General features: G+C 38.4%; 1 protein-coding gene across 2 annotated transcripts; it reads right to left on the reverse strand.

Annotated features, from left to right (window-relative positions):
- Positions 1–140: 140 nt before the first annotated feature.
- On the reverse strand, positions 141–9,950 carry znf512 (zinc finger protein 512). Of its 2 annotated transcripts, none has more exons than XM_023347252.1 (16): positions 9,688–9,950; positions 7,897–8,033; positions 7,760–7,815; positions 7,574–7,632; positions 6,171–6,679; positions 5,968–6,081; positions 5,760–5,858; positions 5,361–5,485; positions 4,421–4,507; positions 3,982–4,080; positions 3,739–3,906; positions 3,435–3,632; positions 3,249–3,350; positions 2,708–2,770; positions 2,371–2,469; positions 141–1,180 (listed from the first exon to the last, which is right to left on the reverse strand). In XM_023347252.1, the coding sequence occupies exons 2-16, from the start codon at positions 7,994–7,996 to the stop codon at positions 575–577; spliced, it is 2,484 nt and encodes an 827-aa protein (XP_023203020.1). In that variant the 5' UTR covers positions 7,997–8,033; positions 9,688–9,950; the 3' UTR covers positions 141–574. The 2 variants fall into 2 exon arrangements, with proteins under 2 accessions (XP_023203020.1, XP_014327027.2); XM_014471541.2 differs by having other exon boundaries at positions 5,992–6,081; positions 9,688–9,949.
- Positions 9,951–19,468: the final 9,518 nt, after the last annotated feature.

A 19,468-nucleotide genomic window follows, 5' to 3' on the forward strand; every position in this document is an offset into this window, starting at 1 on the left:
AGACTAAAACTTAATGTGTTTTTTTTTTGTTAGTAAGATCCACACAAACAGAAGTGTAACACATTTGTTGGGGATGAAAAGGTTGGAAAAGTCTATTTTACACATAAGAGAAAGGCATTTGACTTTTAGAAACACAGTTACTGAGTTGGTGCTACTTTAATTTTTCTCCTGTCTTTCATCTGATGAAGCCACAGATGTAAATAGAACAAAATGAGGTTAGACAGATCAAACTTATGAGGCACACAGTGTTGTCAGAGAGAACAAAATACGTTCTCAAATAAAATATGCTGACATTCTCACGTTGTGTAGAACCGACTTTACCTTCTACGGTTAACAACAAAGACAGGAAGGTTTTAAAAGAATTAGAAAGAATTAAAAACTGTTGAAAACGCCCAGATAAATGTTGTGACTACATTTAGTGTTAAGTCCACAACTTCATGCTATACGTCCTTCATCAGCTCAAAGTTTTATTTGTACTACACTTCCTGTTGTCGTCTCATCTTTAGTAGGAGTAGCCGTCTGTTGCATCATTTATTTTAGCAGCTGATGCAGGATCCTATCAGGCATTTCTCCATCATTTTGCAGCATCAGCATGTGGCTCCATGATGTCAGGCCGTTTCAGGTTCCACTGGTCGATCTGGCGCTGCGTGCCATGAAGCCTGGCTTCCACCTCACTGCTGCCGAAACCGAAGCAGTCCGTCTGTTTCCCATCCACCATCCCGGTTTCTCCTATCGTTTCTCCCTTAATCCTCCCTTTGAGCTCCATTATCTCATCGCTGTTCTCCTCTGATTTGATCATGTCCGCCATGTGCATGTCGATGTGTTCCGGTCCCAGCACGGCTTCCTTGCGGTCCATGTCCAACCACACTGGTCCCGCTGGAGGTTCTAGGGAAGTGTAGTGGAGCTCTGGCTCATCTTGTGAGTGGAGGTTCTGCTGCTCCGGGTGGAGGAACTGGGTTTGGTGCTGCAGGTGATACAGAGGCTGCAGTGGATGCTGCAGGGGCTGCTGCTGGTGGTGGTGGTGATGATGATGATGATAATGGTGATGCTGCTGTTGGTGCAGGTGGTGGTAGTGGTACTGGTCAACAGTTTGCTTGTTTGCATGGGCTGACTCTTTTGGTTGGTTCTTGAGGAACTTCTCAAACTTCTTAGAGGCTTTTTTGTTTGTTACAAACCAGTCCTGTTAGGACATAAAGCGAAGATATAAGTGAAAATAAAATGGGTAAGTAAAGCAGCTAAGGATGGAAGTAATTACTATTAACTGTTGACTATCATCACATCACTATCTACAATAAGTCTGAAGAATTCTGAATTAATATGAGTTACAACAACATTTAATTTCCATTTGGAATCAATAAAGTATTTTAAATTTTGAATCCAATTTGATTTAATATTTTATTGGATAAAAATTAGTTCCAATCGATTAAATATGCGCTTAAGCCTTCTTAATAGTATTGTAGTTTGGCCGCCATCCAGCAGAGGGCACCAATGGTCACCCTTAGGCAGCCTTTGTTATAGAAATTAAAGATGGCGGCTAACCCAGGACGGCAAAGAGAAGCGGTCCAAGCAGAGTTCGGTGCGGGATGCAAAATGCACTTTAAGAGGTTCTGTTTTAAAATAGAAACACTAAACAAGTTCCTTAAGTTTCACTTTAATAGCGCGGATTCACCCGAGCTGCGTGACGGGATGCTGAAAAAGATGTAAAATAGGAAAAAAATCATTGTGTCTATAAACGTTAATTTTTTTAAATCTGTGGTGAGTTAATGCGCAAAGTTGTAACATTCCTTAGGAGGAACCAAACGGTATTTATGTATGAACATCTTTCTGTTCGTGGCCACAATTTTCTATTTATTCAGTTATACAGCTGACACAAAATAATGTAAAAATTTAATGATGCTTTTTTTATTTTTAAATTCACCATATTATTTAAGATTTTGCAATTTATATTATGGAAAGATGACCGGTCTTCTTAATCCATAAAACACTCAGATTTTAAGAAAATGGCTGGTTGGCTGATTAATATGATCAACTTTAGATTAAGTCTGTTGATAATTTGCATCACTAAAGCTTCTCAGTTTATTGGATTTTATATTATGTCATCTGCTTCTTGCAGTGAACAGTCTACCTAGAAGAACTGCTTTTCTTCAAGAACCAAGATACATATTATTTTCCCAAACTAATTCTCAAAAATATAAATATGTACATGACCATAAAGTTTTATTCAGAAATAAAATCTTTTCTGTACCTTTCTGAGCCTATTAACAGATATAATAGAATAAATTAATACAATGGAGTCATCAGCATAAAGCGTGACCGTAATGGAACAAAAGAAGCATATCCAAAGCAAGAAACTTGGTAATTTATTATTACCTGTGAGTGGACTGAGTTTATGTGATATTTCACTCCACTTTCAGAATTAAACTCCTTGTTGCAGATCAAACATCTGTATTTTCCAGCCTCAAATTCACCCTGAAAAAGGACAAAACAAACCTTAAAGTAAGAATATTTGTACATATATAAGTTATTAAATACGCTAAACAATTGCTTTTACACCTATTACTTTTTAATTCAGAGTTTATGTTTTTATTTAAGGATATAGAAAACCGAAAATGCAGAAAAATATGTTTGTTTGATATATTTAATTTGTTCCAAGATTTAACTGAATTTTCTGGAAATGATCTTTCTAGACACAGAACAGATAATGTACCTTTGTGCACAATCCCAGGTGAGCTTTCAGCCCAGACACACTGGTGTATGTGCAGTCACAGCCCTGAGGGAAGAATATAGCGCAACACATCACATGAGTTTCACTTTATTGATACTGAAACAATGTATTTTTTTAAGTTGGTATAGGTAAAGTAGAAAAAAAAGCATTTTAGAAGTGTAAATCCAAAAGTCTGCTATAACTTCATGGTGATATTTCTATGAATGGAGGAGCTTTGAGTTTAAATTAATAAAAATCCAATAATAATTTTAAAAAACACCACATGCGAAATGAACCCATGACTTTAATAGGAGGTGCAATGTCTGTAAAACACGCAAAGTATACTCAGAAAACTATTTGATGCTGTTGCCCCTGTAAACGCTTTCTATTGTCTGGTTCAGGCTATAAGGCATGTCAAAGCTGGCAGTACCTAACAGCAGCTCGAAATAGATTGCAAATAAATCATCAACTTAATTTTAAATCAGATTAACTGTTCAGGTTTAAAATGTAATTCCGGTAAACGTCAAATAAAAGTGTGTCCTACCTGGTTGGGACAGTGAACTTTCCTCTGCAGCTTCACCTCATTCTTCCACTTCCTCAGCACCTCTTGGCTGAACGCCGGCAGGCCTGGTCGGGCGTATTTCAACTGGAAATGGCAACAAAATGAAAAAATTAAAAGCCTAGGAGTTTCCATAAAACCAATTTTTGTGATCAGTAACATTCTTCATGCCTTCTTATCGTCAGGCACAAGGTCTGACTGAAACTTCCTCTTGGGCCAGTCCTTTGGCAGTTCATTGTTGGCGATCTCAGCCAGGTGGAAGTTGGCCACCTGTGCAGAGGCGCGCTGCACTCTGCCGCTGGGCGTCCGCTCTGGGTTAGCCTCCCTCTGGGCCTTCAGGGCCTCGTCCTCTTCAGGCTTCTGGGGCGTCTGGAAGGAACGAGTGGAAGTCTTGATCAAAATGCAACATTAGCAGTAGGTTTCTAGCTAATTACTAGAAGTGACGAATTACTGTAAATGTGTAAAGGCAACTTACAGGAGCATGCTCTGATTTCAGGTGGTACTCCAGACCAGCCTTGGATTTGTATGCTTTCCCACAGTGGGAGCAATTCAGCAGCAACTTCTCCAGCTCAGACTCTTCCTTCCCACACTTCTTCATGTGGTACACATAGCCCATGATGCTGGTGAAGGCAGCAGTGCAGCCCTGGGGAATAAAAGGTATTTGTGAGTCTTTTATGGTTTTAAAACAAACCAAACTGCAATGTGATCAACACCTCACTTCTTTAGAGCATTTCAGTTTGCCGAGTCTCTTCAGGATTTTACGCAGTTTGTCTTTGATGGCGCGGTCGTCAAGGCCCTTGGTGTCATCAGCTGATGGCTTTCAAGATTAGAAAAGTTAATGTCAGGATTCTGGCATTGCAGATATTACAGCACACTTATAAATAACACCTGTTGCACATGATGTACGCATTATAAAGGATTAAATCAAACATTTAAAACTGCAGCAGATGAAACAAAAACAAGCATAAATGCTATTTTTTGAGCAACAGAACAGTAACAGTTTTACTTTACAATGGACAGTATACTTTGGAGGCCTAAAACACACAATAAATCAAGAAAACATCAGGTTTTACTATTGGAAAGTTGTGTGTTATGCACTGCTAGCATCCCTGCTAACACTGCAACAGAAATAAAGGGGACATAAATAATGATCTTACCAGGTTGCTGTGGTCAGCCATGATGTGATACTTCATCCCTGTGGAGGATTTAAGCTGCTTCCCGCAGTGCTGACAGGTAAAAGGTTGCTGCAGATTGACAAGACATTTTTAACAAACTTAATACTTTACACCAAGTACTTAAACAAGGCATAAATGTGATTATACCCCACATGATCTTAATAAATACTTAGGAGTGTATTTTATTGAGATTGTATATGGTAGACCAAGATAAATTGGTGCATCATGTTAAAGTGGAAGGACAATAATAAAAAAACCCTGAAAGGTGTGTCATACATTTCTGTAAAGACTTCAGTGGTTTGTCAGAGAACATTATTTATTAAAAATCATCAGCGGTCAGGGCAGCAGAGTGGAAAAATGTAAAGAAGGGTGAAGTTAGAAAATCATCTCAACATCCCACAAACTTCTGTTCAATCCTGAATTGCTATTTACAGATATTGCTTGTGCAAAGATTTAGAAATGTGCAAGTATGTGGAAAGAATAAACAAAAAAACTAACATCTATGTAATTAATTAAAATCAGTCTGTTAAAGTCACTGCCATATATTAAATACTTGTAAAATAGTAATAATTTTATTTTGAGAGATGCCCGCCTCATTTCCCATCAGTAAACTTCTTGGTTTAGTAAAAAAATCATTTTAATTTTAAATCTGCCATGGGTGTGAATAATTCCTGCAATGTTTTGTTTCAAAAGTACAAATGCACACCACACATTTCAGATTTCTATTTGCAGAAATTACATCCTTTTCATTCTCATCTTTCTCACAGTTATGATCTACTCTTGTTGTATCACATGAAATCCCAATAAAATTCACTGAATTTTTCAGTTGGAATGGGACAGTTTGAAGTGAATGAATGAATATAAATGTAATATATATGATATTTATAATATAACATTTTCAGGGTGGTGTTTGAAGCCTCACCAGTCTGCAGTTCTCCATGTGTTTCTTCAGCCCCTCCACAGTTTTCCTGCTCACACTTTTACATTTGGGACACGTCACTCTCCCTTTGGCCACAATCTGGAGCTGCCAGCGCTCCTCTTGGCTTCCTGGAGACGGAGCACAGCAAGAATAACAATAAAGTCTTACTATCAGAGACGTAAATATCTGAATACCAAACTAACAGATTATCTGTACATTTAATGAATGTACAGTATTAATGTTTTGGATAATTTTACACACAACACTTAAGGATCAAGTTTATTTCTCAAACTACAGGACTACTTCCTTGATCCAGTGCAACTTGAATGTGCAGGTGATATTTAGTTTTAATACTAATTAAAAAACCAAAAATTAGATTATTTTTAATGAAGCTGTTCTAACCTGGAGGGTAGGTTGGAGGTTCCTTCTTGATTGGAAGAATGATGGGTTTCTGATCTTCATTCATTTGGACAGTTGAGCTCCTACTAACACTGACTGCATCTAAAATTGAGATACATGAAATAAGTTTCTTTATTACTGCGTCAAATTTATAATGTAATGTGTTCTCAGCTGAATCCAAATCAGACTTTTGTCCTGTAAAAAGTTAAACCTGTTGGACAGGACGGAGACCTACAGGACATGCTGCCCTCTGGTGGTGGAAGGAAGTTATTTACAGCAAGGCCTGGCTCCACTTCTGCTCTCTGGACCTTCTTCATGTTCATGTCTTTGAAATATAATACGAAAATAACATTGAGCTATCTTATGTAACAAGCTAGCTCTTGTGTCATATGAGAAACATATTCCAGTGATTACCGGGTCTCCAGATGTTTCCTCGTTCCCTGTTTGAGTCGCTCCAGACTTGCTCATCCTGGCTTCGGCTGTTTCCCCACCTTTGCTCTGGTCTGCCGGAGGATCCGTCTGTTCCTGGATCCCTTCCACCATTCCAGGCCTGATCCTGGCTTTGGTTTCTCCCCGTCCCCCATCCAGACTCGGGACCTTGCTCCTGGCTCGTGAGCCAAGCCTGATCCGGTCCAGGATGGCCTCTATCTCTGTCAGGAATCCATGTTTGGGGTTCTTCCCTGCCTGGAGTCCAGGCTTCAGTGCCTCGCTCCCTGCTGGAGCTCCAGGTCTGTTCCTCAGGCTGCGGCTGCTCCCGACTCGCCTCCGATCCTTCAGGCCAGACGTCCTTCCCCATCTCTCTTGGAGGCATGTTTACGGATCTTTCATCCGAGCCGTTGGCCAGGCCACCCGATGACATCACAGAGCAGCTGGTGGTCGTATAATCCACAGATCCCAAGGAAACATTCTGCAGGTCTTCATACCTGGTATGAAAACAAAATAAATATTCTACAAACCTGTCACAATGTCATGCTTTCTCATTTTTTTGTAAAAGGTGACATATTATGCCTCCTTGAACAGGTTAGGAAATGTCTATTGGTATATACAAAACATTATATTACTTTTGTGCACAAAATCATTCTTAGATAATGGCATCTTAGTCCACTCAGTTTTGCCTAATTTGAGCTCCTTTCAGAATGAGATGTCACTGTCACTTTAAATCCAAATAAGCTGCTGCTGGCCACGCCCCCCAACTCAACATTTACAAACCAATGTGTTATTATGCAACTGTACATCTTTGAAAAGCAGAATTGGAGCCTCCTGCACAACCAACAAAAATGCAGCAAGTGGTTTCGGAATAAGTCAACAAAACACTTGTCATGACCAGCGGCCATTGTACTGTGCATACAGCAGTAAAACCAGCTGAGCAAATATGCTGGAACTCTGCTAGGGTTGCTAGGCAACATACTGGAGTTCCGCTGGAGTTGCTAGGTAACAGGTTGAGCTATTTTTAGAAACAGTAGAGACGCAAATGGAAGCAAAAACAATTATTATTCACGTAAATATATTAAATATATTAAGCTGCATAAATTAAGTGTTTTTATATCTTGTCACTTTCTCCACCAGTGATGAAGTGCAACATATTCTGTACCCAGAATTTTTCAAGCACATATTATGATATGAGAAAAATACACCTGATGTGTTCAGACATGGCTCCTCAATTGGTGCTCAGTTTCTAACCAGATAAATGTGAGCACTTTTAGTAATATTGGCTGAATTAGATGATGAGTAATTAATATAATCTGTGTCATAAAAAAATATATACTTGCAAAAAATTCACTTGTATTTGCTATCTGGCTATATTTCAAAGGTCTTGCCTTTTTTTGCTGCAAGTTCTTTTCATCTTTACATTGTTTTGATCTTGAGTCTCTGCATCCTGCAACAAACAAACAGAACTGTGAGGATGAAGCCTGAACAGTCGTACAAACTCATAAATCAGAACTTTCAACATAAATAAGGTAACATAGAAAAAACAATGTGATACAATCGTTTGTCTTTCTTACCTCTGGATTTTCAAACGTATTTAGTTCACCTTGTCTGTCAGGAAACCTTTGAACAGCTGATGTTAAAAATCAAAATAAGTTCAGTTAGCTGGACAAAATGTAGGAATATAAAAATAAATTCCTTCTTATCGCTCTACCTGGACATGGAGGTGAACTTCTGGCTTGTGATTGGACAGGTTTCCTTTTCCTCGGCACATACAAAGGTGACATATCCCCTCCGATGGGGGCGGGGTCCATACTACGAGAGCCAACCGCTCCACTGAAGAAATCAGCACTGCAAACAGAAATAATGGAAGAAACATTCATGGACTTCAATTGTTATTACCCAAAATATGGCAGGAAATGTACTTTGAATTGTGAACCATTAAATAATAATGAAACATTATTGAGAGAGAATATACAGTCTGGAAACAAAAAGAAAACTCAATAAAATAGGAATACTTTTTTTTTTATGTCAATTTTATTTAGTTAGCACCTTATAAAATATAGTTCCATGAAAATTCATGGCACCCACGAACAAATAGTAATAATAAAAACAAATATTAATTAGATAATGAATAAGGAAAGAAAAGAATCAAGTTGAAACAGTTGAAAAGAACATTTAACAAAATAAATCAAGTCCAAGGACGGGACCCTGAGGATCTCCATCTGTAAACAGTGCTGCTCCTGCTGATAAATGAAAGGTTCAATCTCCATTTATCCAAGTAATTTAAAAGTCCTGCTTCACTTATTATTATGATCGGAATTATAAAAGACATAAATGTCTTTAAAAATATATAGTTTTAGGAATTAGTTGCCTTTATTGAACGGTATTCCTTAGGTTTAATGTCAAAAGTTAGGCTACAAACATATTGGAAGTATTTTAATAATATCGATAATACATTTTACATATAATTACGATTACAATAGGATATAATTGTCCTATTATTGTATTATTGCAAATACATTCTTTTATGAACAAGAAACTGACTCGAATAAATTAATCAACTATTTTTCTTTCAATCTTTAAATAATTTAAAACAAACAACCCCTAAATTATTAACATTGTCATTAACCATCCCCATGTGATTACCAGGATTGTGGTGCACCTGTGCAACTTTATATATAAAAAATGACAATATGCAACGTCTGTTGGTGTCTAAAATATTTAATTACAAAATAAAATAAAAAGAATAAATGTTTTAATGTCTTGACATTTGATTTGTCATGATATACATTTAAACTGAGAATCATCTTGATTTAAAATCCAATTTCTAGTGAAACAAAATCTGCATTTCAAAAGGAGTGCTGAATGACACTAATGAGGTGTAGAAAGATTTAGAAAATCCACACTATTCATCGTTATATAAGTTCATTTGTCAAATTATTCCCTCAGAATATTTAATTTTTTAGTATTTCGGAAATTATATTTGTATGTAAATTTAGTAAAGAAGGCATAATATTTCTTTCAGAAAAAAGTTGTGATGAATGATGAAAGCCTGATGATTCACTTTCAGCTCCTGTTGTGTTTACACTCTGCATTTGCATCCCATCTGACATGTGAGCTGTTTGTGACGGATGTCCGCATATGAGGCCAGTCTGCTCCGTTTCAACAAAACTACGATTAAAATGTAAAAGAAAATTGTAAAAAAAAAAAAAATTCTTAATGAATTTAAAAAGTGAATAGTATGACGCTTTACACTAAACCTGCAAAAAAGAGAGCCATTTTTGCAAAGCTGATAATAAAAAATGATCTCTGGTCACCAACATCTGCGTCTGGGAGGATAAAAGAGAGAAAAAAACAGAAAGATTTGGATTTCAGACGACGAAAACGAGTAAAGCAGAGCTTGTGTCAGATATCCGATAAGCGTTTTCCCCCCATACTGAGGCGCCACTCCTGACCGCCTTTCATTGTTTCTTAACGGGGTTAGAAATACCAGAGAGCCTACCGTCCTACAGCCCAGTCCCTCTGCAAGGACGGCCAGCCTCCATGTCTTCCAGCCCGGCCTCCTCTGTCGCCTTTTCCCCGGCAGAGCAGCCGCCAGGCGGGCTAACATCAAGGACAGGCCCGGTCCCTGGATAAACACGGAGAAAACCTAAAGCCGTGGCTGCACCTACATATGGACCAGCGCACTCACACGTAGAAATATAGCAGCCACTGGATGCGTGAGTTGTTGAGCGGAACGCCCTCCTCCTGCTGGAGAGAACAAATAAGACCCGCATCTGCTGCTGCGTTCAAGGCCTGCGGGAAATACCGCAATGCAAACCCTACGAGGAGGATTAAGTTTACCGGAGACAAAAAAGAGAAATACATTCTGACTTCAAACTAAGAATTATTACTTTTCATCTCTGAATTTTGACGTTTGATCTCAGAAAATTAAAGTCCAAATTATGAAAAAAAAACAAACAAAAAAAAACTGAATTATGAGTTTTAGTTTAGTTCTTCACAAACCACCAGACTTTCATGTCAAGTGGTTTTCCGCAAAATTAGCCTTAGTGGTGGGTATTTGCATGCATGGCTGTTTATTATATCTGTATGACCATGTGATGGACTCCACTCCCAATCCTGCAAGAATAAGCAGATTTAGATAATGGATGGTTATATATTTCATCTCTATATATGTTTTTATTCAATTTAACTGAAGAAGCTAAGACAAACTATAGAAAACTTTGTCAGTAGCTAAGAAAACACTGTAAATGTAAGAACAAGAAGGAAATCAAGAACTATCCTGTCTCATCATTTTCTGTCTGTGTAAAGCACTTTTATATTAAAACGTTATGTTTATTTTGACCTAAAACTTGTCAAATAAAAACTATTTTTCTTTTCAGAGCTCATGTTGGTTTAATAAATTATGGACAGATAATTTGGATCACTAGCAGAAAACTTGATGTTGGACTGAAGGAAAAAGTATCTCTCAGATCCTCTGTCTTAAATGGGCCATATTCTGCAAAATTCACATTTTGCTTGTTTTTGTACTTTGATTTGGGTTTTTTCCTGCTTATAAAGACAGCCTAAGCACTTAAAAAAAAAAACAGTCATTTTTTGCAATAAGTTGTTTTTTGGTGTCTGGAAAATGAGCCGTTTCAAAAACCTTCCAAATGTAATGTCCCAGCCCGTTACCTAGCAACCCTAGCAAAACCCAAATTGTAACCTAGCAACCCAAGTCTGAGCTCTAGGACGTTTGGTCAGCTGATTTTCACTTCCATATGTGCTGTACAATGGCTGCTGGAATAAAACAAGCAGGTTGTTGTTGACTCACCATTCAGAAACCACTTCCTGCTTCTTGTTGGTTGTGCAAAGGGTCTAGTTCTGCTTTTCAAAGATGTACGGTTGCATTATTGTGCATCTGTTTGCTGTTATTTTCATGTGTGAGTGTAAACGCTGAGTTGGGGGGTGTGGCCAGCAGAAGCGTATTTGGATTTAAAGTGACAGAGGCCCTAAAACAGCTGAAAATAGGCAGAACTGAGCAGATTAAAATCTCCTCATTTAAGAATGATTTTGTGCAAAAAGTGTAATGAACATGTTTTGTGTGAGCCCATCCTAACCTGTTCAAGGAAGCACAATATGTCACCTTTAAGATATAAATTCAAGATACTGTTAATTTTCTAGATATGCATTCTGTTTTAGGTTTCATTCTTCTTCTGTTTTCCACATTGCTTTCTTATTTCACTGTAGCACATTTGCAAGAGATATGCAAACCCTACAGCACAAATCATGATGGGAAAAACATTCAATGGCTGAACTTGTGAAAAAAAGAACTTCATGTGGTGTTTATGTTGAGAAGGTTTGTGAAAGTGATTCAGTGTTTACCACTGAAGTTCGAGCATCATGACGACAGCAGCAGCAGTGAGCAGCACAGAGGTCATGGTTCTCAGATGCTTCTCTGCAGAACCTGCTCTTACTTTGCTGCCGTGTTTAAAATAACATTTTTTTTATTGTATTAAACTGATGAAGAAGAATATTAAAAAAACAACTTATGGTGGATGTAAAGAATTAAAAATCAACCAGCATATTCTGTCATAACTATTTTAGTCTTCCCTGCTGCTTTCCTTTTTCTAAAAATGTTCTCCTCAGAGAAATCCCCGAGAACATTTTTAGACCCGGGGATTTCATCACATTTTAACACATAATTTCCACTTCACTGTACAGCAGACTAACTTCCTGTTTCTTATCTGTCACACTCGGTCTGCCCGCCCAAGCGGCTCCTCTGCCTTTGTAGTTACTTAGAAGACATGCCCGGTCAAAGTGAAAGTAAAAGTGCTTCTCTAACAGGTTGGAGATTCAGCTTTATTTCAGTGAGGACGAATCAGAAAAACAAGAAACAATCAGGCTGTTTATTAGGTAAATATCTGTAATAGTTTCGGGTAATCCTCATCCGGGGTTCTGAGTCTCGGATGCTTCGAAGAGGAACCACTGGAAGGTATTTTCTGCTGGTTTGACTCAGTGAATGTATGTGCAGAGCAGCTGGTTGTACTTTGATAGTAATGACGTACTTAGTTTCTTATGCATGTTCATATTTTCATTTTCAAATGTCAAACAGTTCTGACTGACACTTTGTCTGTTTCTGTTTACCCAGAAACATGTCCCAGCAGCATGAAACTGGTGAGGAGATCTAGTTTACAGATTAAACTCAGAACAGGGGCAACACACACAATGTTTTATGCAAATAACGACCGTCTGTTGGTGGAACAAAACACTCTCAAGTGTCAAGGTTGTTATGAATGACTGTGCAGCTTCCTTCCTGTTTTGGAGGCTTCTGCCGTTTTTTGGTTTCAGGGTTTGAGCTCTTTAGTTTTCAGCCACAGCAGGCAGCAGGTTCACACAGAGCGGCGGCTGTAAAAACCGAGGAACTTTTAAATAAATATCCAACCTGTAGATATGACTGAGTATTCTGTATTCAGTTTAGCAGCTGAAACAGATGATTGGATTACCTCAAACTGAACAGAAAAGCTTCATTTAGGAAAAATAACAAATGTCTGAAGAAGTATTCTATAAATATGATTATGACCTGCTGATGTTTTTCACAGTACATATTTAAAACGTCTTTAATTTAGTTTCTATCCTCTGGATAGAAGGTCAGTGCAAACAAAAGCTTGTATTCACTGGATTATTGCTTTCTAATTGAGCAATAATTGAAAACTGAAGCTGATCTGTGATATTAGCAGAAGTTTAGGGAAATTATAAAACATTTAGAAAGCTGTGGATGGGTGCAGAAATACAAAGAAGAATCACACGTTTGTTTCAGTTCCCCTTTGATTCAGTGCATGATCAGTGAAGCACAAGCAGAAACGAGCCCTGAAATGGTGTTTAATTAAGATTAAAGGTTTGCTCTTTAAAGGTTTGTTTCTGTGTTTTTGCAGACATGGATTAGCTAGGAATATTATGCAAGGAGGAAAACGCCCTGTCTCCACACAGCAAACTTAATATCAATTGAGCTCAACAAATTCTTAGCTGTTTGCCTTATGCAGCTCAGAGATGGTGCAAGGTTGAAGATAAATTTATTTCTCATTTGTTTCTTGAAATTTTCTTGTTTGCAAACTTATTTCATAATCCACTTTTGGTAAGAAATCATTGCAGCTGTTACGACTGGCTCAAGGTCATAACAATAACGGGAGACCATGCAGGGATTAAAGTGCATAAAAAGGAATGTTTATTAACACAAACAACAATGGATTGAGGATGTCAGTATCAGTGGTGTAATGCAAATGCTTGGATGTGGTGTATGAGTGCATATGGAGTTGTTGAAGTGCAAAAACAAAGACAAACTCAAATGTGCAAAAGGAGGAGAGCTGAGGCCTGGCAACAAAACACCACAAGCATCAAGGCAGAGTGGACGCTGAAGGCGACCCAGAAGGTGGAGACAGCCAGGTTTAAATGCTCTGTGCTCCAAATGAATAAAATCAGCAGCACCTGTAAAGGGGAGGAGCACAAAGACAGACAACAAGACACCTGCAACCCACCCATTAAGGCCCAGGGCCGTAACACCCCCACCCTTAAGAAAAGGGCCCCAAAGGGGAACCTTTAAAAACTCAAAACAAACATGAATTTAAAAATGTTTGGGCTGGTAGGACGTTACCAAAATTTAGCGTTCAGGATGACAGCCGTCACATCGTCAGCCGCCACGTCCCACAGCCATAAGTTGCTGTGCCCATCATGTCTGGTCACTGGTTAGGAAGACTGGCAAAGAATGGTACAGCAGCTGAAACAGGACATGTCCTTACTGCTTCAATACCCTCAAGATACCAAGAAGAGAAAACCACTTATGAACACAGACCTGACACACAAGTGACCTACCACAGGTTCACAGCCAAATCAACATGGATTCACCCAGTTACCACTCCACAAAGCAATAACCAGCAATCCAACCAGATCTGAACTGGTGTTACCCCACACAAAAGGTCACAGCAACAAGTGGTCCACTACCACAAAACATTGCTACACAAGTCAGGTAAGCAAACGAGACCGAGAATATGGAGATCGATACCCACAACATGATCACTCTTAGCATGGTCCAGTACCATACTCAAAGTTACTGCTGTCTCACAGCCAGCAACACCAAAAGAGTGTCAAACCAAAAGTGAGCCGATATCTCCACAACACCAAAAGGTCACATCACCGCTTAACCAAGTGTTCAGGATTCTCCTCATCAAATAAACAAAACATGGAGTCACACCCACAACAACCCCAGCATGGTCCACTACCACACTCCTAAGGGATTCAAACAAAATGTGGGCCAACTCCTCCACCAGAACGGTCATTTCACAACCAGGCTCAAAGCACACTTTTTCCTTCCACTGAACTTGAAACAAGAACAAGTCTGTTTGCTGCTCACCGGACAAACCAGTGATAGTCGCCATTAAAAATGGAGACGAGTTTAGACAAGGCTCTAACACACCAACCTCAAACAAATTTTAAATTTCTAAAAGTGCCGATCACATTTAAAGGTGACTCTCGAGGCAAGATCATAACTGCTCTTAACACATCTACAAAACATTTAACCATTAAAAGCCTCAACCTGATCCATAGTTTATAACGACGGACAAGTGACAATTCAATGCACAATAAAAACTCAAAATGACCACCCACAGTGTGTCCCCGCTAACTGCCTAGCGAAGAAGCTTACAAACTCATCCCTAGTCTTCGGGAGGCGTAGCGATGGGTTTTTATGCATTTAAAAACCAGTGGTACGATAAAGGTGACAAGCAGGCTGTCACCCCCTCGTACGGAGCCCTCTAGGGGACATGGGGATTTTTTTTTCTTTTGCGTTCTCTCGCAATACTTTTGCGTTACCTCGCAATACTTTTGCGTTACCTCGCAAAACTTTTGCGTTACCTCGCAAAACTTTTGCGTTACCTCGCAATACTGTACTGGTCAGTTATGCAGCATAATTGAATACTGTAAGCCTTTCCTACGGTGGGCGCCGTACTTTATGCTTTAATATAAGGTTATGTGAGGTATTTCCATGAATTTTAGTATCTTTTTGTGAAATATCTGAAGTTTTATATCTTTCCTTAGGATAGAAAGGCACCACAAACCTACGATATAAACAGAAACTTTCCGTAAGTATGAAAGAAATAAAAACACATTATAATTTGGAATATTTCTGAGTTATTATCGCGGTTAATAAATCATCTGACAGTTTTGATTGTGTTTCTGTTGTGTTCGTAGTCTGAATGGTTTAAAGAGCTGCTTTCAGTGCCGCTCCATCTTAGCCTTAACAGACATAAACATGCAGTAATAAATCGATTTTCAATCAGTGTTTTGCACCAAGCAGTTTTTACTGTTAACAAGTTTTTATTATTAAAAACACGACAAACTAATGATGGTAAAGGGCCGCACTGGGTTAACTCGGGGAATCTCATCTGTCTGTGTATCAATCAACTCCAAACCTTTTCTTTGTTCTGTCACAATTATCGATTTATTCCATTTTGATGATTATGCTCCAAACTTTGCAAGGACTGACCGCCCGCTCACCGCTTCCTAATACACACAAAGCCAGTATCCTTCCCATTCATACCTGGTGACGTCACTCCCACGTCGACACACCTAAGTGTCAAAGCCGCTGCTCCTGTCATATCAATAATTACTTATTTCATTCATATGGCTCTTACAGAGCCTCAGTGAAAACTTGTTTATTATTATTAACTGTTTGGTGCAAAACACTGATTGAAAATCGATTTATTTTTTACTGCATGTTTATGTCTGTTAAGGCTAAGATGGAGCGGCACTGAAAGCAGCTTTTTAAACCATTCAGAACACAACAGAGACACAATCAAAACTGTAAGATGATTTATTACACGCGATAATAACTCAGAAATAGTCCAAATTATAATGTATTTTTATTTCTTTCCTACTTACGGAAGGTTTCTGTTTATATCGTAGGTTTGTGGTGCCTTTCTATCCTAAGGAAAGATATAAAACTTCAGATATTTCACAAAAAGATACTAAAATTCATGGAAATACCTCACATAACCTTATATTAAAGCATAAAGTACGGCGCCCACCGTAGGAAAGGCTTACAGTATTCAATTATGCTGCATAACTGACCAGTACAGCATTGCGAGGTAACGCAAAAGTATTGCGAGGGAACGCAAAAGGTTTTGCGAGGGAACGCAAAAGGTTTTGCGAGGGAACGCAAAAGAAAAAAAATTCCCCATGTCCCCTAGAGGGCTCCGTACCCTCGAAACCACGGAATGCTCCCGAGCCGATGAAGGGAAAGGGGATAGGGAAGCTCTACCCGCCGTACCTCCACACTAGAAAATAATGCGGTGAAACCCCTGTTGGGAAACGCCGCTAAAACCTGCAAGGGGACACCTGCTCAAAAACGCTTTACTAGTGCACATTAAAAACTTGACACTTACCTATATCGCTAAAATCAAAGCTATGGAACAAGCATCCCGCTCCAAAATCACAAAATACACAGCACGTTATCCAAACCACCTGCATATCCCCCAAGAGCGCACAAGTCCAAATGAGGACAATTACGTAACGGGATTCCCCAGTCACCAATTAAACGCACAGAAATGGCGTCTCAGCGTAACGCTAACGAGCCAGAAATCCAACGCGAAACAAGCGCTCAAACAACGTAAATCAGACCAAAGGTAAGACAAAAAGTCAAACTTACCGAACCAAACAGAACTCACAAAACCGTTTGAACGAGCCCCCAATTGTTACGACTGGCTCAAGGTCATAACAATAACGGGAGACCATGCAGGGATTAAAGTGCATAAAAAGGAATGTTTATTAACACAAACAACAATGGATTGAGGATGTCAGTATCAGTGGTGTAATGCAAATGCTTGGATGTGGTGTATGAGTGCATATGGAGTTGTTGAAGTGCAAAAACAAAGACAAACTCAAATGTGCAAAAGGAGGAGAGCTGAGGCCTGGCAACAAAACACCACAAGCATCAAGGCAGAGTGGACGCTGAAGGCGACCCAGAAGGTGGAGACAGCCAGGTTTAAATGCTCTGTGCTCCAAATGAATAAAATCAGCAGCACCTGTAAAGGGGAGGAGCACAAAGACAGACAACAAGACACCTGCAACCCACCCATTAAGGCCCAGGGCCGTAACACAGCTCTGGAGTACAAACAGTGAAAAACACAAAAACAATTTAAAGTACCATAAAAAGTTGGTGTTAATCAGTGTTGGTTCTAACTGAATCTTGTTTCTGTTGATGTTTAGGCTTGGGGAGAAAGTTTTATGTCTTAGTAGCAGGTAAAACCTACGAGGCTCATCACTCCATCGTTGACAAGCTGAGGAGCGCGGGCCAAGTTGAAGCTTACTCTCCTACAGACTGTGACTACGTCCTGGTGATCTGTCCAGTCGCTTCACGCGTCCAGACAGACATCAGAGAGGCTCTCAGCAAGGCTCCGAGTAAGACTGCTTCACATTAATGGAAAACATTCACTCATCAGTTTGTGACCTTATGCTAAAGCAGACTTGATTTACACAGAAGATAAATGAACCAAAAAACCACCAAAAGTTTCCATCTATTAGTGGCTCAAGAAAGAGAAAATAGGAGTGGTCTAGTCAAAGTACAGTCTTAAATCTAATTGAGATAATGTGACATGGCTTTAAAGCAGCACTTCATCCTAAAAACCCTTCAGTGTTGCTAAATTAATAATGCAAACAAGGGTGAGGTTGAATTAATAAGTAAAATTATTAAAAATGTCTTTTGTATTTACTCAGGGTTTCTTTTTCTAATTCTAAATTTACTTGATCTGAAACATTTGAAAAAGTAGGAAAAAACAAAAAATTTTAATACTTTTTTCAATTTCATGTGACTGCATGACAACAAAGTTATCCAACTCATCAAATGAGTGAAAAATGTATCCAATCTGGATTAAATTTATCTAGTAAAACTGTCTGTAAGGAACTACAGCACAATGTTATTTAAAAAGTGTTTTATGTTCATGTTTTCTGCGTTTTCAGATGATAAACCCGTCATTCTGGTGGTGATGCATCACACATTCAACCCCAACCACATCATAGCTGAAAGCAGGAGGCAGGTGCAGCACCAGAACGTCCGCCTCACCGTGGATTACTTTTTCTATCAGAGTAAAATCCTCAACTGTAACCGTAATGACATATCATGGCATGAAATCCAGAGGTTTCTCGGCATTCCAATTTCCAGGGTAAATATATTTGTCTCTGATATTTTTTAATGTAATAATGTGCAGTGGAGTGATGACTTTACTCACTCAGTTTTCTGTTCTTTCAGATTGCTTTCCTGCGATCTCTGGTTGAAGGTAAATGCGGCAGAAACCACACATTTTTCATTAATTACGATGTTTTTTTCTTCTGTCTCACTTCTGTACTTTACTAAAATGTGCAAAGAGTTAATAATAATTACAATTTGACTTAAAAAGTTCTTACAAAGCTGATTTCAATCTCAATCCAGTTAAGAATGTTGATCAAGAAGGAGCAAAACTTGAGATTTGTAGCATCAAACACACGTGGAGTTAAGAGAAGTGAAAGAAACGCAGATGTGTGAAAAATAGATATTTCTAAAAGAAGTGATAAGTGACATTGTCAAAATGAGCTATTAGAGGAGCTTCATTTTACACTTTATCACTGGTTTGTTGTGAAGAGTTGAAGTTAGATCATAAAACAAAATTACATGATATTATAGAGTCTTTGTGATGTTTTTATTTGAACTGATTTTCTTTAATGCGAATCAAACCAAATAACTCTTTGTTCTTTTTGCCCTTTAGGTATAAAGAAACGTAAAAATGCCATATTTATTGTCACTGTCTTTGCTGTGTCTGTAGCTGTTGTCACGACGTCCATCTACATGATTGCATCACATAAATATCCCTGACCTGCATCACCTGATTAGATTCTTTCTTTAATAAATTTTTAGTTTGTCTGAAACGTCTTCATAGGATGAGAACTTTATAGTTGGATGAAGAAATGGAAAGGCAGAAAATCTGATCACTTTTTATAACTGCAACGCAACAAAATTAATTAATTTCACATATTTCTATCTAAAGATGACCTAATAAATAAATTATCCTTGTAGGTTAATGTAAATGTTGCTTTAGATTGACTTTATTAATGCATAAAGTTTGTGCATTTGGTCACATTACATCTTTGTTAATAAGAACAAATAGAAAGTTTTTAAACGCCTTCGACAGCTGGGATTTGGCCATAATATTAGGATGTGTAAATATTCAAAGATCTGCAGATTTTTTGTTTAAACTAAGTGGAAATCTGCAGTATTTATA

This window comes from Xiphophorus maculatus, chromosome 15 (assembly GCF_002775205.1).
Source record: "Xiphophorus maculatus strain JP 163 A chromosome 15, X_maculatus-5.0-male, whole genome shotgun sequence".
In the NCBI taxonomy this organism is placed as follows: Eukaryota; Metazoa; Chordata; class Actinopteri; order Cyprinodontiformes; family Poeciliidae; genus Xiphophorus; species Xiphophorus maculatus.